Here is a 27,191-nt window from a genome sequence, read left to right as displayed (position 1 = left end):
TACTTTTTATTATGCTCAAGAAAACCAGTTTTTCAGAATGCGTCCAGTGTCATGTCATCTTATGAAAATTTTTAGCCTGACATCCACAGAAGCACTTTGATGGTTAATTAATTAGTGACTAGTATTGATTATTAGTGTTAGTGCCTAAATATCTTATTAAATCTAGCTCTAAGGCCTTTGGGGGGAGATGTAGTCCTGTTTTTTTCCCCATTTAAGTTTATGAGATCTTGCTTTTTCCCCTGGTTTTCTTAAAATCTTCCCTTTCATATTTACTTTAATAAAAGGCTAGAAATTATTCATTTTTTCACTTTGTTTAACAGTTTCCAAATCTTTTAATCTTTTGTTTTATTTTCTATAATACAGCTCGGCAAACCAGAATTCTGCAGAGTCAGGCTTCCTCCAGATTCAGGTTATCTTCATCTCCACTCCTAAATTCTCTGTCTTGAAATTGGAATTAGCATTTTAAACTTTTCACAGCTTTGTTCACCATAGAAAATCTTAATTTAAATGCGCAATGAAAAAGACAAGCATCCTGTTGTTGGTTGTAAACAGGAGCTCTACACAGTAGAAAGTCTCCAAGATAAATAATTTTGAATAGAAAGCACCTAGCACAGGAGGATATAATTTAAGGTTTTAGAAATATAACAAGAGATTGGATGTGATGTCCTAGTAACCCCAAAAAGATGCATTTTGAGGCTGATCTAGATGCTATGGGTAGAATAGTACAAGAGAGACACCAACAGGATTTATAGGGTTTTTTTATTTTTTTTTTACCAGGGACACTGCTACTGGTACTATTCATCTGTAGTATAGCTAACTGCTTGATGTTTCTATTTGAACAGTCCTTAAAGCGATGGCTTTTTAATTATAATATATCTTTCTGTTTATTCTATCTTGTATGTTTAGAACTAGCATCATTTTTTTCTTATCCTGCCTGCTCTATTTCATATGATGGTGATGAATATTCTATACAAAAAAAGGTTTTCTTTCCACCTCACCTGTATTGATTAGCAAACCTGTTATTTGTAGGTTATATTTTTAAATGGCTCTCTAGGCGCTCTCTAGGCTGTGAGAATGACTCACGGTGGTTTTTGAAGCAGGTAAACCCTGATATCAGCAAAGTGTAAAAGAGAGGTAAATTTAAGATATTCTACAGCTTAACGATGTTTGGTAAAGAAAATACTATTTACACCCCCTCAGGAAGATGACTGACTTTCTTAAAGAGTCTTTGGTGGCTGCAGCATAATCTGGAAGAACATTCATTCATAAATTAATTTACAAATGAATGTGCTGATCAGCCATTTGGTTGTTTTGAAGATAAGAAGAGAACTTTCTCTTAGGTTTACCTGGAGTTTTGTGGACATGAAATGCTGAAGGAAACAATCTCTTGAGTTTGCTTCAGTTAGAAAGAACTTACTATATGTAGTCACACTGCAACTTTTTAAGTAGTTGATGAAATTAGGCCACCTGTGTTTAGGAATATGAATACCAACCCTTCTCTCTTGGTGAGGTGAAACTTTCATTTTCACATAGGTGCCAAGTAGATGGGGGTGGGGGGGAAGACAACTGTCACAGGCAAAACAAGTCTCATTTCTGGAAATTTCACTTAACGTAATTTATTGCCACTTAACATAAACTTTTCATTACTGATCTGGGTGTTGAGAAAAACAAAAAGACAAACACTTAGGGAAACACCTTTCCTCCCCCTTCTTCAGGCTCAGCTTCAGTCAGTCTTCTTGCTCGTTTCCTCCCCTGCTTCTCACTGCTCCTCCTCCCCGCCATGGGCCCACCTGTGGCTGCAGTCCCTTTGGGGATGGCCCTGCTCCCCCAGGTCCTCCTGGGGCTGCTGTCCCTTCGGGGCTGTCCCTGCCCCGGTGTGGGTCGCCCACGGGCCGCAGTCCCTGCGGGGTACACAGAGTGCCGCCTTCCAAGAGCGCATCTCCAGCCGTGTGCCCAACAACGTCCCCTTCCACGTGTCTTTTCCCCTTCCCCCTCCATTTTCTCCAAAAAGGTGCCTTTTCACTTTTCTCCTCCTGTTTCCGCTGTACTCCCTGCCTGGCCGCAGCCCTGGCCCCGGGGCTGCTCCCACGGGTCAGAGCCGGCTGGAACTGGCGGCGACTGGCACAGGGCGGCCCGTGGCCTCCCTCAGGCCGGGCGCCTTGCCGCCCCGGCTGCCCGCGCCCGGCTGGTTATGCCCCATACAACAGCGTAACCTATTCCAGATCTTGTCTTGCTTAGTTTTATGGGTGTAATTCTAGTCTAGATCATCCCCTGCAATTATTTCGCACCAAACTGAATAAGAGGGACTGTAATAATGACTTATGGAAAAGTCTAAAAGTGAGTGTTTGCAGTGTAGATGGCTTTCATTTTCTGTGTAGTCTAATCTTAATATAACTAAAATGTTTGTTGGCTTCCTTCAATTTTCTCTTTCTTATTAATGTACGTGGCAACTGAACTATAAATATGATCTCTACTTGCTTTTCCTGACTACCACACCTCTTAGATAAGGGTTTTTTTTTATACATATATTTACTATGGAGCCCGTATTCTGCAAGCAGTCTACAGTGTTTTAAACCTAGCTCACTGTATTATGACGAGACTGAAATATGAAATGTTCTCAATGATATGTTGAGTTTGATAGGACAAAATTTGATTAGCAGATATTAGCAAATGCAGATAATAAATTAATTTGAGGAAATACTTTAGAAAATATGTAGGAATGCTTGTTCTAACTTTTAGGTGTACGTATCTAGCAGCGGTTCTTAAGAAAGGCCAGATTTCTGTCATATGTTTTCACAGAATGCTGTTACCTTCCAGAGAAAATTACACGTTTCTAATAGAAAAAAATGAAATAAAAAGAAATGAAAGTATAGTTTTATTTCAACTTCTGGAAGCTTTCCACGAAGTTCCAGTTTTTTACTCCGTGCTCCCTGGGTTTTCTTCTGTTACTTGTTTACTGTCATACTCATCTCCACCAGGATCAGCTGGACATACTTTGGAAAGCATATCAACTCCCTTAATAGAATTTTATGAGTAGAAAAAGTGTAGAAGAATTACAAAATCTAAGAAACACCAACAATATTTCTAAAGAAAAAAACACCTCAAGATTGGAATAATATTTTAGTAGCAATAGAAACAAGGTATTTAAAAAATATCTTGAATTTTGAGACTATGCACAGAAAAGCAAGTTTTAGGTTGAGAAACAAGCTGAAAGGTCTACGCAGGCTGTTTCTGTTGGGGCAAACATTTGGATTTTCTGGCTGTGTTTAATATGCCTACTCATGACATGTAATGTAAAAGTGTATGTGTAAGTGTTCAGAGCAACTGGATTTCATACATATGTATGTATATATACACATATATATGTATCAGCACTCCTGTCTTAGTGCTAATTATAGTCATCCAGTTATTGTAAAGAATGAATATGATGTGATGTGAGATTTATTTGAATGATACAGGAAAGATCAAAGGTGAAGGTAATCACAGAATCAGCAGAGATCTCTTCACTATTATTCCTTTCAAGTAATTTACAAAGAAAATTTCACCTATTTTCACATAGCAAACTTGCTTAGGTAAATCACAATTTTCTCAGAACCAGAAAAATTAAATCTTTCTTAAAAATAACTTGTTGCGAGACATTCAGTCAGGTGTCAGACACACTAACGGACAGCAAAGCATTGGTAAGTGTACGTACTATCTTTCAATCTTGCAATCTTAATCAGATTTCACTGTACCCTCATTAGAAACGTGTAATGTCAATATGTGTCAAAAAAAATTAAATGATGGTATGAAGGGCAGTCTACACCTTTTATGTTAGTGTTGTCAAAGGAGGAAATGTTTGACAAAGCAAAAGAACAGTACGTCAGTCAAGTTAGCTTAGCACCGTTTAAAGCCTATTCATCAACTGTTACGAGATGAAGAGAAAGTCACATGAGGCTAGGCTGTAATGAACAAAACCACATTCTTTAGGTCATCGGGATATAAATGTATTTCTGTGCAATTTTAAAAGGTCTTCTTGCTACAGTAAGTTGCATTTTTTACTCTGATATCCTCTTATTGTTGCCTGTGGACTTGTAAACATGGATCTTTTAAGTGTTTGGGTTGGCAAATCTGTTTATTAGATCCGATGTTCGTGACATGTTCATAAAAAAGCCTTACCAATAGAAGCAATATCTAAGCTACTGTTAATGCTGATGGGAGCAAGAGCTGATACATATACCATTTAGAAAAGTGATGATGTGATCCAAGTAATTCTGAGTTTTATTCACTGCTTTGATGCACACTTCCACTTTGATTTTGAGCATGTTAATTACATCAACACATCTAGTCTCTTGTTTTCTCCGTCTATATAACGTGGATTTATATCACAGGTTTCCTTAAAAGTTGAATTCTTTAATATATGAAACACCTAGTAAGACTCAGTATAATTATTTATATTATTAATACACTGTTTAAGTTGCCACTATTTAAAATAAAGAACATAACATTTTTTTCATTTCTGATTTAATTTCTACAACTAAATTTTCCAGGTTTAAAAATGAAAAATTTTCTACTTACCTATTTTCTTGATTTTGCTGCCACTGAAGTCCGTAAGAGTTTTCCCACTGGTGTTAAGGGGGCACCTCACTGAGTTGAGCGGGTAATTTGTTGTTCTCATGCTGTAAGGTCATGAAAATATACAGATTAAAATATCAGTGGCATTTTTCCACATGGTGTGAACAATTCAGGAGACAGACTGGACGTGCAGAAAAATATTTTCTTTTTCTTCTACCCCTCAGTTCTCTGATCGAAGCTGGTTTCTATGGAAAGCAGAGAAATAGTCAGGAGGTGGGAATATGCATGAAAGGGCTTTTACTAAAAGGCAAAGCAAAAGTATGAAGTATTGCTTTTGTCTGTTTCACACTAACATTCTGAAAGACAATTAGAAGAAAATTTGAAAAAAAAGGGGGAGCTTTTACAGTGATGTCATGTACTTAAACGTCAACATTTATTCCTTAGTTTCAAAGGCATTTTCAGGCTGGAAATCAGAGATTTAAAAGACTGCTATTTCCAAAATTGTTCTCAGGTAAAATGTGGTGATTGACATTCCAATTGCAATGTTATGGAAATTTTATATTGCCTACTTGACTTGGACAGTTGTGAGTAAATAGATAGGAGAATCTATAAAGTTCATTAGCGATGTTTGAGGTTTACAGCTTCTACAGCTGGAGTACTAAGGAGTAAAGAGCCTTTCTTTTACACCACCAGTGGAGAAGAGGAGAAAATTTTACCTCACAGGAGTTCTGTTTCTGCTCTAAGCAGAGTCAGAGAGTCAGTGCTGAAGAGCTGAGTCCACCCGATTTATGTCTGAGCCTGAGGGACAGAGGAGGAGAGCTGCCTCAGACTCCTTCTAGTTTGATCTCATGTCCAGTAGTTGGAGTGAACTAGGAGTGTTCCTGCATTATGTCTTCCAGTTCAGTTACACTGTAAAGAAAGCCATTTCACATGCTCCAAGACCACTCTCTGATATGAGCTGAAGCACGGTAAGTAGGAACAATCAGCAAATTCACAGAAGTGCACTTCTGACTTAAAACACTAATGCAGATTCATCTTTCATCTCAAAGTAAATCTCACAATTCAGGTTCTGTTGGGCTGTCATGCCACTTGAGACACCCTACCGCATCCAAGACACCCACAGAGGACCAGCAGGTATTACCCAGGACCTATGAGAGTTCTGTGTTCTAGGTGGACTAGGAGCTAGAAGCCGGGCAGGTTATGTTAGGATACCTAAAATGGCAGCAGGTAGCTATGTGCAGCCACTGAGTTGCAGTTCAGTGTCTGCCTTATGGGAAGGTCAGATGTGAGGCACCTAATTCTCCCACTGACACCAAAACTAATTGCCTTAATCTAGACAAGTCCCCTAAATTGTACTTTCTTCTAGTAGGCACTGATGAGAAAGACTAATTGTAAGTACGAGCTCCTTCAACTCCAGGACGTGGGTGCAAGTGCTCTGCAGTAGCCCTGAAACAGGAATATAAGTTCCAGACAGAAATGTATTGAGTATTTTGAAGCCTTAGCTCCCCACAATCCATTTCAGCTGCAGTGCTTCAATTTTTCCCTGGGTAAAGATAAATTGTTCTAACCTCTTCTATCTTCTGCTGATAACAACAGGAAGTGTCAAAGCTATGTGTGTATGAATATGTGTATACATACACACAGAAACACACACACACACACATATGTTACATATATACACATATATTTAAGGAAAAGAAGATAATAGCCTCTAAGAGAAGTGTTGTGATGACACATATTAAAGCTTCAGAGATGGCAAGTTATTAGACTAACTGAAATGTTCAGGTAAACAGATCTGCTTGAAAGGGTGCCACTCATACTCTGGATCTTCTCCAACAAAAGCTAGGGATGACCTCCTGTAAAATAATGTATAGTTGACCGTGTTAGACCAGGAATTTGTGCATTGTTTTTCTAATTGTTGTCCTGAAATAACTCTCCTCATTCTGAGCCAGTCCATTTTGAAGTGAAATAACAGGATTTCAGGAAAAATGCTCACTTCTACAGTATCAAACACAGAAGACGTGCCCCCTAAAAGTTCAACTTCAAGAAGAAAATTGTGTTGCTTATCCAAACGGACTTCAGCTTTGGGGTTTTAATATTAATTTCTTCTACAATAAGCTTACCCATATTAGCAAGTCATTTTTATGTCATGCATTACATTCAGCTTGTGCACTGTAGTACCCCATATCCTGAAACAAAATAACCCCTTGGATTCTCTTGGATGTTCAGACATTGAAAATGAAAAGATGGACAAGAAGAATTTTATCTTTTATTTTTACAAGGAATGTTCTCAGTTTTGCCTGGCTGCTCTGATTTTCTCTACCATATTGACTGCAAATATATTCACCAATGTGCCTTAAGGTCAACAAGCAAATTATGATATAACTTTCTTCAGTTGGCAGGGGTGACCACACTTTAAAAGCCAAAGGCTGGCTTTTTGATCACCAGTGATGCAACTTGTAATGTTTATTTGAATACTAATAATTAATTTAATATTAGTTCAGTGATGCCTGCAATTAAGTGCTGTAAAAGTCCTTACTACATGTATCAGGGTGATCCTCAGGAGCTTACCTAGCATTGTTAATTCACACGGCTCCAAACATTTTACCAAGGGAATAAATACCATTAGCCCCAGTGACTTATTTCCTATTTAATGTTAATACTGTACATTCAAGTCAATAGTCATTCAACATGATGAGAATCTATGCCCTTTGTTGGCTACTGGTGAATACAGAAATATGGAAATAAGGAGGAGAGTTTAATTTTTTATATTTTTAGAGGGAAGCAGTATGAAAAAGCATGAGAGTTAAGTCAGCTTCTTTTGCTTCTTAGATGCATTAACAGAGTGAAATTTTGGCAGAGATGACAGCTTCATTGTAGGACAGTGAACTTCCAGCTGTTGTTTTGCTAATTTACTCCAGGCTGCTGAAAGTAGAGTTCTTGGACTCAGCATGATGGGACTCAAAGGTGTCAAATGTTTTCATGAGCCTGATTTAGATATTTCTTACACTGAAATCTGAAAACAGAAAATCACTGACCTTGAGGATGTTTTGGTTTCAGTGACTGAAAGAGCCAGCTTCCTTTCAACTCATATTCCCTTAAGTGAGCAGATTGTTGGAGTCAGCAAGTATATTTTTTGTGCTTATTTCCTTCCGTGTTTTAGTCTTTCAAATAATAATAATTTCATTATTTTCATTATAATGATAGTTTTTCATTTTTTGGCAGTGAGTTTTAGGAACATGTGGAACAGACAGCTTATTGAGCTGAAAAAAGTAGGAAGAGTTAATTAAGGAAAGTTAATTACTTTTTTATTTAACTGTTTTTTGATGTTTCGTGTAATCATGTTTTTTTTGCACTGGCATGACCGTAGTTCTAGGTAAAACAAAAGCAAAAAATAAACTCCGTCTCATGGATCTTCTCTGTTTCAGAACCCAGCAAAACACTGTAATGAAGCACTATAGAATGTACTGATGCTGCCTCTGTGAAGCACTGAGGTTTTTTATGTGTTTTCCTGAGTCAGTGATATTAGAATTACAGCTAAGTCAATCCCTATTTTCTCTAACATATTAACAGAACAAGAATTTGCATATAAAAAGGTAATACTGTTATTGTGGGATACTGACTAGTTAGTGATGAAACACTGCAAATGTCAACCACCTCTGTAAAAATTTGTTGAGATTTTTAAGAGCGACAGTATCTTCACTCTCTGACATTACAGCTTGTAAGATGAGAGTAACCTTCTGCTCAGCTTTTAAATATTCAGGCAAAATCTAAATTTTAACTGACTTTTCCCTCTGAATTGATAGTGAAAAAGATGTGTCCGTATGCTCTTCCTTTTCCACTCGAATAAATGCAGACTTTTCCACTGTGGCTTTTTTATTTAGCTATTCCTATCACTCCTTCTTTAAGTACTTTGAAAACTTACATAGTAGCTTTTGAGCTTGTTGCATAAGACCCGATATAAACTTCACTGAATTCAGTGCAAAAACTCCCTGTAAAATTGCTGTCATTTAAAATAAAGATCTGAGACACAAGTGGATTTTTATCTCATCCACGGCAAAGTATTTTCATCATATAAACAAGGTATAGATGAGTGTGTAAAATGCTGAAATAATGCTTTAAAAGAAATAACAATTAAGAAACGTATTTCTTTTGATTTCATTAGCCATACTCTCTGTTGCAGAGATAGATTTTATTAAGATATATTACAACAAGAATTTTATTCCATGGAAATAACCCTCTATACAAAGAAATAACTGACTGAAAGTTGCAGCAATAAAAATAGACAAAGGCCATCAAAATTCTTTTATGACATAGGGAACAAGAGTAACTGAAAGTACCAGAGGATATGACTTGGGTGGTAGGTCATGATGGAAAGCTGCTTCTTACAAAAGTTTTTTCTTTTTTTTTCTAGATAACTGGAGAGATAATAGAAATGTTTTGTGGAGGAACTGATTATATAAGTTTCTGCTTCTGTGTGTGTATATGTGTTTACGAGCGGGAGATAGCAGTCCCTAAAAGATTAATGCAGATTTACTTACCGTGCTTTCTTTGAAATGTAACTGTTGAAAAAGTAAAATCACCTAGAATTATTTTCAGCCAGCCATGCAGCTAAAAGGGTTCTGAGTTTAGTGAGAAGCTCTAAAAAATGACAGCAAAATTTAGTCATGTAAAAAAACACCAACACATGATTTCAAGTACCTCAGTTAAAAAAAAGATCTCTGCAATCTATATTGTGCTTCCACATCTATGGCCAGAGAGTAATTTCTTTGAACAGTATTTCCTTTTAGAAAGTAGTCAGGCTGTCACATTTGACACTGTTTATCTAATGTGGTTGTTAAAAAGGGAAGTAGAAATTACATCTCACCAGCAATGCGAGTTATGGTGAACATCACTTTCTGCTCTCCATCCTTTTTAGAGACCACAGTCATTAACTCATACAGCGTGAATGAAAGGGATAAAAGGACTGCAGTTGCCAAAGAGCAAGACAGGTCCCTCTGTGTGTGTGGATGAATATATATGTATATTCCTTAGTGTATTAATCTACGCTGTACAATAGAGGAGCCCATTTCTTAAAAAACTCCACTGATATTTCTACAGTGCAAGCCATTTTTATAACTAAATCAGATGTGTGATGGCTGTGATCAGCTAGAAACCTAGCTTTTGCTTAGCAGAAGCTTACCAAAATCTAAAATGACACCTTTTCCAAAACATCAGTGAATATTAAGTAGAACAATGAAAATGTTATAATTATCCTATCTATGAATCGGTGAATGCCAAAATATGCCTGTATTCAACATTTTGTTAATTTGTGATTGACAAATATGCTAAAATGCAACGGTGAAAATAAATAGAGGTATATCAGTGAGAGTCAAATTGCAAACTAAAGAGGTAGACAAGGAGAAATATTGATATCCTTCAGGTCCATTCTCTGTTATGCTGTGACCCTATAAGTAGATTGGACAGCAGTTGGAGCAGTCATGGCTTGGGATGGTCTGTAGGACTGTCCTGTAGAGATTTGGGACTCCAACCCTTGACATGCTCGTGAAGGTTTGTTGAACTCCACTTGTGGTGTCTCCACTGCAGTGTTTATAGTAGATTTATTCTATATGGTAAATGAAAATCAGCACTGGTATGAACTGGACCAATTTGCAGCCCATCAGTAATTTTAATCAGTTTATGTTCTTCACTCATTGACAGGCTGTATCAGGAAAAGCCAGAATACTCCTGTGTGGCTTCCTTCTTTAATGGACGAATATTTTCAGAATGGAAGGGGCTGTTGGCCTTTTTTCCTTGTGCTTTTTCTTCCTTTGCGTTCCTTAGCGGGCATTAGAAGAATTAGCACAGAGATATGACATAGTGTTTTCAGTGTGTTGGTCCTACCTGATTCTATATCTAATACACTCAACCTAGTTAATATATTGAATATCAGGTCCATTTTTTGAGTTTTCAACCATGAACGACAGCTGACAGCAATTACATCTGGATGGTAGAAAGAGTGTAGCATCAAGTAAGGGAGACCATTCTTGCTATTCCTCCCTCCTACTTGTGTCTTGCCAGGATTTGGGAACATGATGTATCCCTGTTTGCTGCATGACAGTCAGGCTGCAGCAAAGTCTAGGAATAGACGACATACATAATAACAGGGTTTTCACTTCCTTTCTTTAATACAGCTTTTGTTACTATGACCCATATCTGCATCACTTTGAAATGTCCAGAAATTCAATCTGGTGCACAGCACAGAGGCTTGCTGAGTAAGCCAATATCTTATGAAACCCATATTCTGAGTTCTGTACTAACTTCTTGAGGCTTTCTAGGTGGACGTTACTGAAGCAAGCCCAGCGGAGGGCTGCTAAGATGATAAAGGGACTGGAGCATTTCTCTTATGAGGAAAGGCTGAGAGAGATGGGCCTGTTTAGCCTGGAGAAGAGAAGACTGAGAGGCGATCTGATCAATGTCTACAAGTCTCTGAAGGGAGGATGTCAAGAGGATGGGGCCAGCCTCTTCTCCGTGGTGCCCAGTGACAGGACAAAAGGCAAAGGCAGAAACTGAAATACAGGCAGTTCCATCTGAACATGAGGAAAAAATTTTTCCCTGTGCGGGTGAGTGAGCACTGGCACAGGTTGTGCAGAGAGGTTGTGGAGTCTCCTTCGCTGGAGATATTCAAAACCCGCCTGGATGTGATCCTGTGCAATGTGCTGTAGGTGACCCTACCTGAGCAGAGGAGTTGGACTAGATGATCTCCAGACATCCGGTCCAACCTCAACCATTTTGTGATTCTGTGATTCTGTGACTTTAGTGCACCTCCCAAAAAAGACAGGCTTTAAATGTTTAATCCAGACATGTCATCTCTTTCCTTATGCCACACCTCCTGAGAGGCACTTATGTTAGAAGCCTTTCAATTTAGGGGGCTAGTCATAATGTTTTCTTGTCTTAAACAAATACAGTCTAAGATGACTGGCCATCTTTTCAGGCACATCTGTTTGTGAGACCCAAAGAAAAAGAAGAGATTTGTGGAGGTAAGGATCCATGTAAGGTTTTTATGAAGATTTGAGGGTTCTTGCTTGTTGTTGCGTTACATACTGATCAGTTTAGCTCTCCCTGTGTGAGGGTTGCATTTGACTCTGAATCTTTATATTTTCTATTTAATTAAATTATTCTTAAAAGATATTGGAGGAGTGTAAACACAGAGCTTGGAGCATTCTGACGGTGGCACAGTGAGATATATTTGGTAGTATGGTATACTGACACTAAGATCTATTAGGCTGTCAAATAGTCTCCCAAGAGAAATGGTGGAATCCCTACCACTGGCAATATTTAGAATTTGATTAGAGAAAGCACTGAAAATGTGCTGAAAGAAGCAATCATATTTGATAGGAGCTTCTAATAGGTGATCTGTTCTTTTCTATCCCTAATTTCTCTAATTGCATGCTCAAATTTGGTGGAATAACAATTTAAAGACTACCTCTAAATATCTCCATAAATATTAAATACTTTTTTACTGTTCTGCTCATTATTATATTCACAAATGAGAAGTCCCTTCACACACTGCATGTTTGCTTTTAATTATACCTGACTTTTCTGCAATAATTCCTGTACAAGATTGTGCTGGTTCACTCTTCTTGCATATCTTTTCAAGCCAGTAAGAAATTTCTGCATTACCTCTAATTTTTGCATTTTATATATCATGCTAAATTATATGTTCTAGTTATTCACTGACAAAAATCCATTAGAGTATGAAATAGTACAGTTAAGATCATGCTTTGAATAGGCACTTTCTTCTTTATTCCTGTACAGTATATAGGACCAAGAGTAATTTCCAGGAATATTTTTATTCAAGTGTGATTAACAGCAATGCAAATACTGCTGCATACACTGCAAACAGCACTGTATAATAAGTTTAATCATTTTCATAGCTAGAAAAAACTAGGACTCATCTCTTCTGGAATTGCTATCAATGTGATGCTTAGTCTTTCCAGTAAGAGAAATACTTGATTATGTGACATCTTCAAAATTTAGGTTTGGAAGAAAAAAAAAATTGAATCAATTTAAATATGTAAATTGATGATACAAACTGCTCAGGTTGCAACTTCCAAAATTATATCAAAGGTACCACAGGGACTACTGAAATAATATTTAGTTCCAGGTCTAAAAACAATAGCAAATAACAATTGCTGTTCATACATCTTCTAAATACTGCATTATCCTCTTTGAAAGGAAAAGAAAAAAATAAACTTAAGAGTTAATTTATTTAAACAGAGAATGAAAAAAATATGCAAAATGCATAAATTACTGAGACAAAAAAAGCAAAACTAAAAAATCAATTAAATCTCATTAGTCCAAATTTATTTTTGGAAATATTTTTCTATAAAATTGTTTTCTAGAAAATATTTTATATTACTAAATATTGGAATAAGGGAGGAGATCAGTGATGAATTATCCTTGTAGCAATCTAGGAGTTTTGGAATTTGATTGGGCAAGCAGGTGCCACTTATGGAAATGTATGTAGGGTTTTAACACCTAGAAGAGGGTGTTAATGATTCAAACATTCCAAGTGTCTGAGGCTCAGTTAGACCTACTTCAGGATTTAAAACAGGAAAATCTTTATTTGCCCTCTTTTCTGTTGTTTTAAGCACTTTAAACAGTTTCCTCTCTACTTCTGCTTTCTCTTTCCGTCTCAGTTTTTAGTCTCTCCTTTTAAGCTGAAAATCACCTCTGATTTTCACTAAACCTTTGTAAGAAGTGAGGTTTTTTGCATGTTTAACTACTGCAAGTTTTTGATTGACCTAAACAGAACTATTACAAAGTGAAGTTGTTTTAGCCTGCTTTAATGGCTACACATACTTAAGCAGAGAGGGTAAAAACAGATCAGAAACAATGGAATTTCACCTAGAAGTACCCTCTACATTTTCCTTACTTCGGCTTGTTTGTTTGTTTGTTTTACTGCTGCAGTAAAATTGGACAGATCTCTTAGCTGTTAATTATGACGACTCCCACAAGTTTTTTCCTGAGGGAATTTTTTAAATTCAGAGAAATAGGCAGTTTATAAAATTTGAGAATGTATTTACTAGTGCACACTATCTTGCATTTGGCCAAGTTATATTTAATCTGCCTACTTCCAGCATCGACAATACATCAGAGTGAAATTTGATTTAAAATTAAATGTATTTCAGGGTTTTTTAAAGCACCTATCAAAGCATCTCTGCTCTTTGCTAGCATCTCAGAATTTACTTGCACATTTACAAGGTGTGAGATAGACAATCCTGTGGTCGCGTTTTCAGGCCTGGAAAATAAAAAAGAGATTTACTAGTAATCAAATAGTACTATTTTTTCAAGGGTATGAAATTTAATTTACTGGATTATTATAAAGCTTATTTAAGACTGAACTGGTTTACTTTTAAGGGATTGTGGCTTCTGTGAAGAACCATCTTGACATGCTTTAAAATGTCAATAAGCTGCTAGACTCAGATGCGTCAGTTGTCAGTCTTAGATACTCGTAGATACTCGTAATGATAGATACTCATAATGATTTCTGTATCCACTATATAAGAAATCTTCCTGCTCCATGGACAAATTTTATGCCAGATCAATCTCCTGATTATACAGTTCCTGTGGGGGGAGGATCAGGATGCTCAGCAAGTTCACTATCTGATTTACTTGAAATTTTGGAGAAAGAAATATCAAATATGATAAAGAGATTAAAACCAGTAGCGGATGTATTACAGCCCATCCCCCCTTGGCAGCTGAAGACTCCTTTTTAGTCTATTCATTTCAATTAACAGAAAAAAAAATTTAATTTAAACGCCTGTTGTGTGATATATTGTCACCAATGCAACTTGCTACTATAATATATTTTCACTAAAGTACTATGTAAAGCAGTACAAGGCATCAGTAAAAATAATAATTAAAAAATCCTTCCTTCAGGGATCTCAGAATCTTAGACAAGTGCTGAAAATGCAACTTATTGCAGATGTACAAGAAAGATAATTTGGATTATTTTTCACTTTCACTTGTTGCTTCTTTCTAAAATGACTCATTTTATTGATGTGGGAAGAAAGAGCCGTTTCTGCCACACGTTCCTGTGCTGTAGGAACTGGGTAAAGGATGGACATTGAGGTTAGGAAGGTATTCTGTAAGGAGGAACATTATAAAAAATGTACAAATTAAATGGGCAAGGAAATACTCTGTTTTGCGTGTTGATGGCAGTGAGGTTGGGGGCAGGGAAAGTGCGACCAGTTAAACTGAGGTAAGCAGCAGCAGATTATACAGAGCTTCGACACATCAATTAGAAGTTTCAGTGTGGCACCATAAGCACAGGAGAGCTGACAAAAAATTTAAAGAAATAAAGATGTGAGGTGAATGTTCTGATGTAGTAATTACAGCAGCAAATTATGCTATAAGCTGTGGTCTTGTAAATACAGAAAGACGGAGAAGAGTCCCATTTCTATTGATTAGGTTTACTTTTACATTTTCATCCCATTTTGATTTTTTTTTTTAATACACCAAAATGTATTTTAAATGCTAGGCATTTATTTTGTATTTAGTTGAAAACTACGGGGGGAAAAAACGAGCAAAGTATAATGAAACCTACCTTCTGGGGAGTACACAGCAATTTGCTGAAGCATCTGAGATTCTGTTTTAGTGTGACTGCTTAGGCAGCCCACAGTTATTTGCCTCCCTGGCCACTGCCCTATTTTTATCTTTAGTAGAATCAATTTTAGGACTTCTGGGCAGTAACCTAGTTTAGGTTGACTCATTCTTATAAGCCTGATTGTTCAGTGCTGAGTTTCTAAGCCTCTGAAATATGAAGACATGAACAGGAAATTTGTATTCTCTGTTTTGTATTCACAAAATCTCTGTAACTATGAGTACATTGAAATATCAGTGGCATTTCTGTGACTGTGTGAAAGATGTTCAGCTATGTATATTTTACTATGCAGTTATAAAGATGCTTCCCAACTCTTGTGTATGAAGAAAAAAATTGATTTCGTTAAGAGGCCCAATGTACTGAGATTAGTTTGTTGCCTCTGGCAAGCAGATCTACTCAGGGTTGTCTTAGTGCTGTAGACTGTCGTTCATATATTGCATTTAAGCCTGTGAGTTGAAGTCCCTAACATATAGCCGTGATTTTCAGTTGTTATTTTAATTTCAGCATTACACCTATGTAGAATATTGATGGATATAATGCCACTCTGCTCAATTATTTTTCACCTTATCTTCAAAATGCTTGGTGAGATCTCACTAGTGCTGAGGACTTGTCATCTTCTACAAACTGATGTTATCTAGTCTCTCTTTTCTGACCCTGGAGGTATAGCTGAGGAATATCGAGGCTAACAATGATAACAGTCACAAATGTTTAAAGAAGAATTTTGTCAGAAGTTAAATTTCTGAGAATCCTTGCTCAGCAACAGACTAACTTTCCAGGTATTTCAGTGAGATTCATCTGCTCTAACAGCAGGTTTTCAACAGCAGATAGCCCAAATCTAAAGTAGTCGTCTTTACTCCTCCTTATAGTGAGTGGAGAGAAATTGCCCTTTGTCAAAATTACATGAAATAAACTCCACAGGTTTCTTTTTTTTTTTTCTGGTTCAGTTTTTTCTATGTACTGAGATTTGTCTCTCTACGTATAGAAAGCTGCCCCCATTTTGAGAAGACCTAGGGACTGAGCAGCAAATTCATGAGTATGTGACTCAGATCAGAAGGTAAATCTTCCCCCTTATAGCTCTCTAGAGAGGCACAATCAAGCCAGCATTCATAGATCATTGCCTACACGCAACGACAGCTCTGTTTTCCACTTTTTAAAAAAGGACAAAGAGAGAAAGAGGTGACACTAGTACAGGCCTACAGGCATGATAGTTGTGATATGCTTGAAAAGATAGAAGCCGTGGTTAAAATAACCATTTCTGTGTGACACCCTTTAAGCACATACCTCCCACCTCCCTGGAGAGTGCCATACGCATCAGAATTTGGTGATGGGAGTGAACCACTAGAGCAGTGTTTGCTGTTTCCTCCCTTCAATCTGTTTTTCCATGCAGGAAAGAAATTGAAGTTTCATTAAGTCAAGCAGGGAGTATGACTAGATAAGGGCATGAGCTGTACATCTGGAAGGAGAGAGCATCCCAGATGTGTTTCTGTGTTTTCTTTCCAGTGTTTAACATAAAGTAAAAGGAGTGGGATTTAAAATTTCCCATAGTTGTTAGCATGTCCTGTTATCTAGATGTGTGGTCAACTGCGTGCCAAACTGTTTGACGTGAGGTATTCTCTGAACAGTATGCTGTCTGTTTTAGATGCTATTGTGACATGCCTGTCCTTCCCCATGCACATTTCATGGTGTTCTAGATCTCATTTTGGGTCTCTGGTCATGTCAAAGTTAAGCTTAGTAGCACTGATTTTTACAAGCTCAGTTTTCTCAATACAATAAATTGCTTCAAATGAGAACCTAATTTACATACCTAAATGTTAGTTATCTAAATTTAAGACATCCATCCCAGGCTCCCTTGGTAGTCATTGAAGAAAAAGACCTCATTTAGAGAGCAATCCAATTTATCGTCAAATAGGTGTCAAAATACGGTGGATGAATTATACTCTAAAAATGTTTTATTTCTACCCTTTGGTTCTAAAGGGAGTTCACAATGGCTAGCTTAGCGGTAGGTGGCTGATTTTTGGAATTCTAAGGCCAGGTGAAACGGATGTCTGCGAGCATGTGGATGTACCTGAGTCACAACAGAAAAAAAGAATGAAACACTATAGATTTATGGAGGCAGCTAGGAGAAAATAGTGGAAACTATGTGAAGGCCTCTTTAGTGTTGAACCACTGATTTTATTCAGAGTTACAATTAAAGCTGGATTTTTGTATCTTCACCTCCTCTGAGGTACAGTACTGATTTCCATGACCAGGAGTACCTTTCTGGCCTACAGCTAAATGGTAAGGGCTACTGTCATTCTCAGCTTACAGACCTTTTTTTTGTTCACTTATTTGCCAAGCCAAGTACAAAGCAGCACATAACTCACTCTGCTCTGACCTGCTGTTTTTTTAAAAAGACTGGATATTTTGCAGTTGGCTGTTTTAAAAAGAGTATGGCCTTTCTTCTATAAAAAACTAACTATTTTTGGCTTCCTTAAAGTGTCTTTCCTCAGTTATTCCCAGGACGATGGATATCAACATATGTACAATATTGTTAGTAGGGCAGTTTTAATTAATTAGACATATTTGAATTATTTTCTGTCTTGGTTTCCCAGAGCTGAAGCCTACCATTTTTCAGAGCATGTTGTGAAAATCCTATTTTCTAAGGCCCTTCAGAGAAAGAATGATTTAAGTTTTGGACATTTTAGTATGGGCTGTTGTTGTTTAAAATGAGGTTTTAATATTAAGTAGGAAATTATTGATTATAATATCCTTGTTATTAATGATACTTTTTTTTGGTATTTTTAATACTTGTTTGGATATGTCAAGCTTGGAGAGAATTTGAGTAAATCTAAATAAATGAAATGAATCTTACCCAGGGGTGTCTTGGATGTTGAATCATATTCATACTTCACTTCTCCTGAGGTAGTGGAATATAAACCTTCTTCCAGTTATTTCCCTTTTTTCTGGCACACCCTTTTTTCAACTATACTTTTCTGTTTCAGTGGTAAAGTACTACATACTTGCTCCTGAAGTGAGTGTTCGCAAATACTAATTTCATATGCTATTCTGAGAGTCTTCTAAGACTTTTTCATGTCTTCACATTGTGAGGAAAGGATGGTAATACTAAAATAGTCTTGTTACAAATTAGTCGTTCTTGTGTTGATCTGTATTTTTAAATTTTCCTTAAATTTTCCTTTTTTTGTCTTTTAATCTCTGAACTATACCCCCAAAATCTTTTTTTGTTAATAAATATTGTTAAGCCCAATGCAACTCCAGAAGTCCCTTTCTGTTCCTTTCTCTCCTCTTCAGGATGCACCACTGTAAGTCCAGAGTAAATTCCTATAATTGAAAGACCAGAAATGTTCTTTTTCCCTTTCCCTGCCACAAAGTAAAGATATCGTTGTCTTCTGGTTTGGAAGGGAGTTACATTAATAAATACTTGAAAATAAAGATACTATTGGATAAAAACCTAGATGATAAAGAAATGGCAGTTTGCATATCTGAGTCAGTTCGACTTTGAATATTTCTACTGGTTTCCCCTTTCATTTTATTTTTTAGTTCATTCCAGTATGCTTTTTCTTGTGAATGCTGGTTACTATCATGTGGAAGGAGCCTGATCACACAAGGAAGGAGTCTTCCCAGACAACCAGCCCCAGTCGCATGGAGGGCTTTGAGAATCAAACCTCATCAGAGGCTTTTTTGGAATTCAGAGAAAACTATTTCCATCAGGTCCGGCTTAGCTTCACCTTCATTAACCTCTTCAAATGACTGTGACGGCTTAGGGAGGTGCTTTTATTCCTCCACTGAAACTTTGTGGCTTGACTCCATCAGTTTGTGCTTATCAAACAAGTGCTCTAATATTCTGATTAGCATGGGGATGGGTTGTCAAGCTGTGGATACTGATCAGGCCCAGGGTCACTTTATCTGAGAGGTATTTCTGCTCAAAATTCTCAGACCTCAGTTAAAAGGACTTGGAAGAATTGAATTAGAAGATAGAAGGCCCAAGTGTCATGTGTATATGTATATATGTGTATATAGGTATATAGATTTATGTATAAAGATTTCTGGTGAAATAAATGAGATAATAGAAATTATAGGAAAAAAATTGTCTAATTCAAAGCACACTGGTAATTCTTCTTTTACCTTCATTTAGCTGTGGATACAGCCTTAGTAACTTACTTAGATTCCCTAAGAACGCTGTTTTGGGTTCAGCATGCATATACAGAATATTTATCTAGATCAATTTAATGTTTTTTCAAATACAAAGACTAATAGACCTAGAGAGTACATCACAGATCCAAACTCTGTTGCTGAGCAAAAGATTTCAGTGCGTTTGGAGAGGGTATCCTGGTCTCTGGATAAAATACAGAACTGCTCCTGAGAGCAAAGTCCTCATGACACAGAGAGGATGGTATAAGTGCATTTGAATGTCCTCAAATTCAGTAGCTTCTGGATCCTAACAGGCTCTACATGGGAGCTGGATCTCTAATTTCTCAAAATGCATGTGCAAGAAATGCTTTGAAATGTGAAAGCTGTCAAGGCTGAGGAACTGAAGGTTAAGCAGAAGAAAAGTGCTCAGGGAGCTGCAGGAACTTTAGTAATATGAGCAGAACTATTCTGGGTTTCTGTTTCAGGTTTAGATGCTTGATGTCATTTTAAATGCTGTTCTAGATGCCTGAAAGATTCTTTGGGACAGGGTTACTTGGGGACAATACACTGTAATTCTTAATATATACCACATATAATTAGTTCACCTGTAGGATTAAAAGATAATTCTCTTACAAAACAGCACAAGTAACAGAACATTAACTAGAAAATACTTTTCCTTTATTAAAGATGTGTTGTGTTCTTTACTCTGGCCCTATTTTCCAACCGTTCTGCTTGAACCATTAGCACTGTATTGACCTGCTCTGAGCCTTTAGGGAGACTGTTAAAATACGTAACATGAACTCACAAAAGTATCATATATTAACAAGTGTTCTTTGCCCTATTGGTGCTGAATGGTGATCCACCTCAGGCATCAAGAAACTGAGAGTTAATGTGTAATTGTTCCCTTTCCTGTTCTCTCATATAGTGGCAAAGAAAGCTGAAGTACCTTTCTTCTAGCTATTCCACTTTATATAGGAACTTGTATCCCAAGGAACTTGTTTTCACAGTAGCTGGATCCCATCCAGTAGCGTACTAATCGATGTGACTAACATCTGTCTCATGTGGTTCATTTTTTTATCTCATCGCAGAAGATGAGAGAAAGTAGAAGCAAGATTGTGTATTTAGTGATATAACGTTAAAGATATAACTGTGGTCTGCAGCGGTATCTGTGTTTAACTGTATTTTTTGCTATGAGAGTATATTAACAAAGGCAAGTCAAATTGGTGCACTTGCCCTTGAACTGAAAGATGATGGGGTTTGTGTGGACTGTGGTTTCTGCAAGAGGTCATTCTCCAGTCGTAGGACAGGCCCTGAGAGGACTCCCTCCCCTGCCCAGAAAAGCTTTTCCTTGCTGTAGACAGTGACTGGGGCCTGAGCGATGGAGTCGCCCCTCGAAGTCACCCTCCTGGGCATCCTTCAGGCCACTCAGCCCCTCACTAGTGAAGCCTCTAACCTGGAGTCCACACTCACACTTAGGCCTCAGTAGGAAAGTAGACTGGTAGGCAAACGTAATACGCTTCACCCAAGGAGACATAACTGAACATCGCCTCCTTTGAATGGTTTCTTTAAATTGGGAGTATCAGTAAAGTCTAGTTCAATGCAGAATTATGAGGTATCAAACTAACATTGTACTTTGCATCGTTGTGATAGTTTACCGGTAGTGGTTGTTCACTGGATTCCTATTATTTTGGAGCTGCCCCATCCCGTTCCTTCTGCCCCAACTTAACTAAGTTTTGGATAGCTTGTGGAAAAGGACTGAATTGTCTTCTGCTGTAATTAACATTTATCAAATTTTTTTTAACCTACCTAATTGCTCTAGCACTTTCCGTTACAGAATAACTCTTTTGTGACTGCGAAGCGTTTGGTTTCTGTTAATTAAACAGAGTCTGCTCCCAATATCTGCTCCCAAAATTCCTAGAGGAAAAGAACATGTTTCCATAGAGCATTTCTTGCCTACTGTTGTTGTGCAGTTGAATGAACGTATTCTCTAGCATATCCAAAGTTGTTTCCGAGGTTATTTCTGCTTTTTCTTCTGGTTACCATATGGTCTTTGATCTAGAGGCAGCTACAAAGGATCGTATTTGCCCATGGCTCCCTCAGTAGTAGGATTCAGATATCAGAGGACAAGAACTGTCTTCTGGAGTTATTAGCGTCGTTCCGTTTCGGATGGAGCATCCCTCCAAATGAGCCATTCGGTCATTTTAGTGGATATTTTTCACCTATAGATCTAAGGAACCATTTATATATCAAATTACTAGGAAACAATTGTTTTCGTTATCATTCATCAGTATTCTAAATAGATCCTGCTGAAGTACTGTGGCTTGGAAAAACACTGTGGTTTGTTAACAGATAAACTAAGTTGTCAAATAAGAAGCTGATTTCATTACGCTTGCGACATACAGGTGGCTGTTAACATGTGTCCGTGCACAATTCTCATCAATAAGCTGCATGTTTTACAAAACCCTGGGCAAACATAACATCTATGCATTAACATAGATTACTTCTACAGCCTGATAATATTATTTGGTTTATCAGTTTGCTAAGATATAGTATTTTATTTTTTCCCTTAGGGATATGATGATGGATATGGGGGTGAATATGATGATCCAAGTTATGAGGCATATGACAACAGTTATGCCACTCAAACACAAAGGTAAGCTTTTATAAATTTATGTGAACTTTTCAATAAAACTGTTAGAGTTAACACTTCTTTTCCCTTCTTTTTAGGCAAATTTCCTATTATATTTTCTACATTAAATTTATAAAATCTCACAGGTTTTAAATAGTTATCAAAAAGTAATAATGGTGGGCAGAGTTAATATACAGAATTATTCAGATGAAGCAAAAATCACAGACAGACAGACTTTTCAAATCATTGTAAATTAAAGTGTAGTTTTTTAAAAAAAGTGATTTTACCATTTTAATATCTGATCTTATTCTGAACTTATCTGTGCATTTTTTCCTTTAGTAGTGCACAGTCTCCAAGAGCATCTCATATTTCACAGTTTTTATAATGTTTGGGCAGAACCAGAAGCAAATAAAAAAAAAAAAGTGATGATGGCAACTACCAACCACTGGTTGGCATTCACCCTCAAGGAAAATATAAAATGGAATTATATGTCTGAAGTAACTCTGAAACTGTCTGCTTTCTGTCCATTACTTTCTCAACAACTTTCAAAATTGATAAAAGTAACCAAGGTTGGAATTTTTATTTTATGTCCTTGCTGTGTGAGATAACGGGGAGAATTATATTCACATTTTTTATGATTCGTGTCACTAAAAAGAGGCAGCAAAAATGATTGCTTTTTACGTGCACATACGCCACATGCGCACACATGTATTTTTCTCTGCAATTGGTCCATGTTTACTAAATATAAAATGACCTTTTTTTCCCCAGTTAAACTGAAGGCTAAAAGAGTGCTTCAGCCGGTTATTCAGAAAATACTCTGATTGGTCGCTAAGGATAGATGTCAAATCATTAAAAGCCAAAAAAAAGTTTTAACAAGAAAAGAAGTAGATTCTATTTGAATTACTGTGATTCTTACCAGACAAGAAAATGATATTTATGTACAGTTTTGCGCTTTAAAGACCAGAGGACCTGATTTATGCTTTTGTTTAGCCTTTTTTTTTTTTTTTGCTGAATGCTTTGCTGATGAAAATGCCTCTCAGAATTATGTTCAGCTCTATAACTGCTGTAGTGAGTGGTACTTGAGCTGATACGAAAATTCTTTGTAAGTATTTTTACCACCAGTGAAGAATGTTTAAAAGGATTTGTCGCACCCAAATGTGAACCCCTTCAAGTACACTTTAACAATACACTTTTAAGTAATTATACATTACTAGCTGCACCCATCATGTCACTGCGTAGGTAGATATTGTTGTTGTCAAATCTACTCTAATTTTTTTGAAAAGAATTCAGCCCATTTTTTGCTACAATAGTGAATTGTCACAGGAGATATTGTCTATGATTTAAAAATAATAATTAGTTAGAAATCTGTCTGCTGCGACATAGTTTTATATCGTCTGCATTAGCTTGTAATTTCTTTCTAAGCTGATGTCCCCAACAACAAAGTGAAATATTTATCAAGTTGATGAGTGTAATATATCAAGCTACAAGTGGTAGTAATAATTTGACCCAAGAAAGAAAACTTACAAGTCAAATAATTTTGTCTTTTAAACACCTATTAAATTCAGTAGTCAATATATTTTCTATTAATGTGAGCTACCTTCAAAATGCCTAATCTATTTCAAATCTGCAACTGAAACATTTCCTGTTGTAATATATCGCAGGATATACAGCCATACTTATCCGTACTGAGTATTACTAAATGCCACAACTAGTCTATTGACTTCAATGAGAGTACTTGCAGAGTAACACGCTACTCAGATTTCAGACATTTAAAGAACAAATGAACTGTTAGATATGCGATTTAGATTTCTATATCTTAATGGATATTTAGTTTCACAGAAATGCCTCCTTACTGAGCACCTCCAAAGATAATACAATAGAATAGTATGACCAAAACGTTAGACTAGGTGTGTATACGAAAAAGTTTTCTCCTAATCTCAAATCTCATAATTAGTATAACTGTGATCATTTGAGCAAGACATATAATGCAGACAGATACCTAAGAAAGAAGATAATTTGTACCCCTTCAGAATACTGATCCAGATCATCCACTGTGTAGTTTGTGGGGAAAAAAGCAGCAAAACCTTGTAAATGATGTGCTCAGAGAGAAAAAAAAACGTTGCTGCCGTCTGCACGGGTTAACTAAAATCCTAAGGCATGAAATGAGAGCTACAAGAGTTCTGCTCATGTTAAGGCCAATTGTTTCCACTCATTTTGTATGACTCTTTAAGGAACTAATACGGAAATCCGTAAAGTAGGTCTGAACTCTGGTCTGGGTGGCTGTCTCACCACACATGCCAACCAAGCCTTAATCTCATCCTCATTTTAAACCTTTACAGCTACACTGGGGGGAGAACTGAATGCAAGCTGAATTCAGTATGCTTTAAAGCATATAGGAAATTATATTGTTCCTCCACTCACCCAATTCACAGTGTGAAGACAGTGTTCAGATAGCCTGCCACCACTACCACTGTTGCCTCTAACTTTGTCTTCCAGACGTTATATCTCCTTTCCCTTTGCTCAGAGGCTTTCTGCCCATTTATATGCTTTGGGGTCCTTTAGTCCTTCATTGTCCAAGAGTGGCCTGATTCAGATTTTTTATAACTTCATCTCTACCAATAGCAGAGGAAATGAGCATGCTGTGAAGACATACTATTGTGCTAACACGTAGGATTATGATTTATTAGAAGTACCAAAAATACCCAGCTGCAAGATCATCCAGTTGCAGATGAAGATAACGCAGTCCGTACTTTTATGTACAATTATCTGAAGATTCAAACTGAAGGACAGGGATGGAACTACATACGCAGCAACACATTTTGTGTAGGTCCTTCTCCAATGAACTCTACCAGCGCTGCCCTTCCAGAATCCTCTGTCCTTCATGACAGCAGTCTCATTTTTAGACTGAAGATAGGGGGATAGGGTCCGTCGTGGAAAAGTCTCAGTACCAGACTGCAATGGCAGAAACCCACAATAAGTTTGCATAGCTGAATGAGCTAACAGACACCTCAAGATCACTTCGAAAAGGACACAACAAGCAGCTTGAAGAAAGAGGACAGCAGGACCCTGGAGCAGCAAATCCTCACTGTGGTAAGTAGCGTACCACCTATATCTTTGTTATGTTTGGGGAGACTGTAATTTTAGAATGAAAGAATTATGAGTTAATGCCAAATACAGCTAAAGTTGCAGTCTGTATTGCACTAGGTTTGTCTAATAGCCACATTCCTAAAGCCATCTTTTTCCTGCTCATCTCGCTGTCCCATAAAGACTATGCAGAATGCAGGATGGAATCAGAGGACAAAGATTTAAATAAATGACTGATTGCCCTTTCCAGCTGTGTCTATATCGTTATTTATAGGAATCAATAAAAGACTACAAGTTTAGCAAGGACATTTAGAAACACGGCTGGTTTTAGAAATGTTTTCACACTCATGTCAAAATGCAGTTTTTAAGGCAATTTGAATAAAAGCAGTGCCTGAGACCATAGAGAACAAGGAACCAACCACGTCAGTGAGCAGAGGCAGACATCAGATTTGACTCATATGCCCTGGGCAATGTTGCACTGCATTTGGAGATGCTTGATGGAAACTCTTTTTCTTCTCCTCTCCTTCCCACTCAGGTGTGAAAATGGCTCGTAGTGCTAAGTATCTGAGCATGCACAGATACACCAGGAGAACACTCAGACCCTTTCTATCAGCTAGATTTGGCTCCTTAACCTCTAATTTGACCACTTTCGTTTATATAAATATAAATGGTAGACGTTATATTTGAAAGTAAAATCCCTTTTGAATATGATGGCCATCCCCGTTTTACTGGTTCACAGCATGTATACTGATGGGAGCAGATAGCAGGTAAGGGTTAGAATTAGTGTGATGTTCTCAAGCACTTGCATCTCATCTCAGCAATCAATTAATATTCATCTAAGTTGTCCACTCTCCTTGCACTTGATACTTAAAAACTTGCAAGGTGTATGTTTTTGTTGAGTAACAGAATTCTGGGATGAATCAAACGTGCTATTGGGGCTTAAGTAGACTCGACCATCACCAGTGAGCCATTTTATCAGATGATGCCCAATTTCCATTACTAAGGCAGATGTTATTCTTATACAAGCCTTGTTTCCCCTTTTTGGTGCTTCTTGGTAGTTCAAACATACTGATATCCCCAGTAGCTTCTCACCTTCAGATACTGTTAGGACATCTGGTGGCAACAGTTCTCCCTTTCCAGTCCCACTGAAATGTAGATCTGAAGAAATTTGTTGATTTTTACCACAAGATTTTTTGTGCATTGCTGCATTAAAAGCCATTTTTGAACAGGACAACAAGCCAAGTGATAAAAGAGAACTCTAAAATGGTAGAAGTATAAATTTCCGACTCAGCTATAACGTAGACTTTATGGGAGGATTCTATTAGTTTTCGAAATATAATACACTTTTTAATTTTCTTTGCAGGAACTTATCAGTGTGTTGAACCCCCACCACTGTCCAGGATTCGTGGGCTGAGAACACTAAATCACCAGGAGAAAAGGATGAAATGTTTTATGAGAGTGTCTGCAAGATCTGCCTCTTTGGTTACACAGAGGTTGGTAGGGGATCAGATTGTGCTGCATGAGAAGTGTGACCAAACTCCTCAGCCAAGACCAATAGAATAATTTTGCGGAAAGGGATCAGCTGCTGATGAATCACCTGAAAAACCCTGATGGTCAGCAGAGTGTAGCCTTCAGCTCTGCTACCACCTCCAATGACCCTTGTGTCATTACCAGCACCAGAAGTTTCATTGCAAAGGTACCATGTCCCACAGCCAAGAGAGATGCTGAGAAAACCTTGGACTGACTGGCCAGAGGACAAACTAGAAAGGATATATCCTATGTAAACCACTTGTGCATAACCCACACAACTAGATGCAATATAAACAACCATGTCTGACAGGGAGAAAAGAAAGAAATCAACAATTGTCCTTTGAAGCTTACAAGCCCCCATTTTAGGGCCTTGAAGCAATTCCTGACAAAATGTCTGCTGTTAATCTTGCAAATATTTTGCAGAGTACTATAGGCAACAGTCCTCTGGACACGCATTCCATGCTGGTGTACGGGTCGTTATGGGGCAATGATTTGTTTTTAGTCTGTCAAATGCACATTGCAAACCCATCCTCCGTCTGCTAAGCAAACATCCAAACTTCTGCTCCTCATGCAGGAATGCATATACTACAGGTTATGTCACCTCTCAACTTCTTTAAC

The 27,191-nt window shown here is 37.3% G+C and overlaps 1 protein-coding gene across 6 annotated transcripts in view; it reads left to right on the top strand.

The window, feature by feature from the left end:
- KHDRBS2 (KH RNA binding domain containing, signal transduction associated 2) overlaps positions 1–27,191 on the top strand; it is a 420,341-nt gene that overhangs the window by 332,476 nt on the left and 60,674 nt on the right. For all 6 annotated transcript variants that reach the window (XM_068937467.1, XM_068937468.1, XM_068937466.1 and 3 more), the window contains exon 7: positions 21,901–21,983. In XM_068937467.1, the coding sequence (XP_068793568.1) occupies positions 21,901–21,983 (83 nt within the window). The remainder of the gene's footprint in view (positions 1–21,900; positions 21,984–27,191) is intronic.

Source organism: Struthio camelus, chromosome 3 (genome assembly GCF_040807025.1).
Source record: "Struthio camelus isolate bStrCam1 chromosome 3, bStrCam1.hap1, whole genome shotgun sequence".
NCBI lineage: Eukaryota > Metazoa > Chordata > Aves > Struthioniformes > Struthionidae > Struthio > Struthio camelus.
Note: the sequence above shows the minus strand (reverse complement) of the source record. Positions and strands in the feature narration are given on the sequence as shown.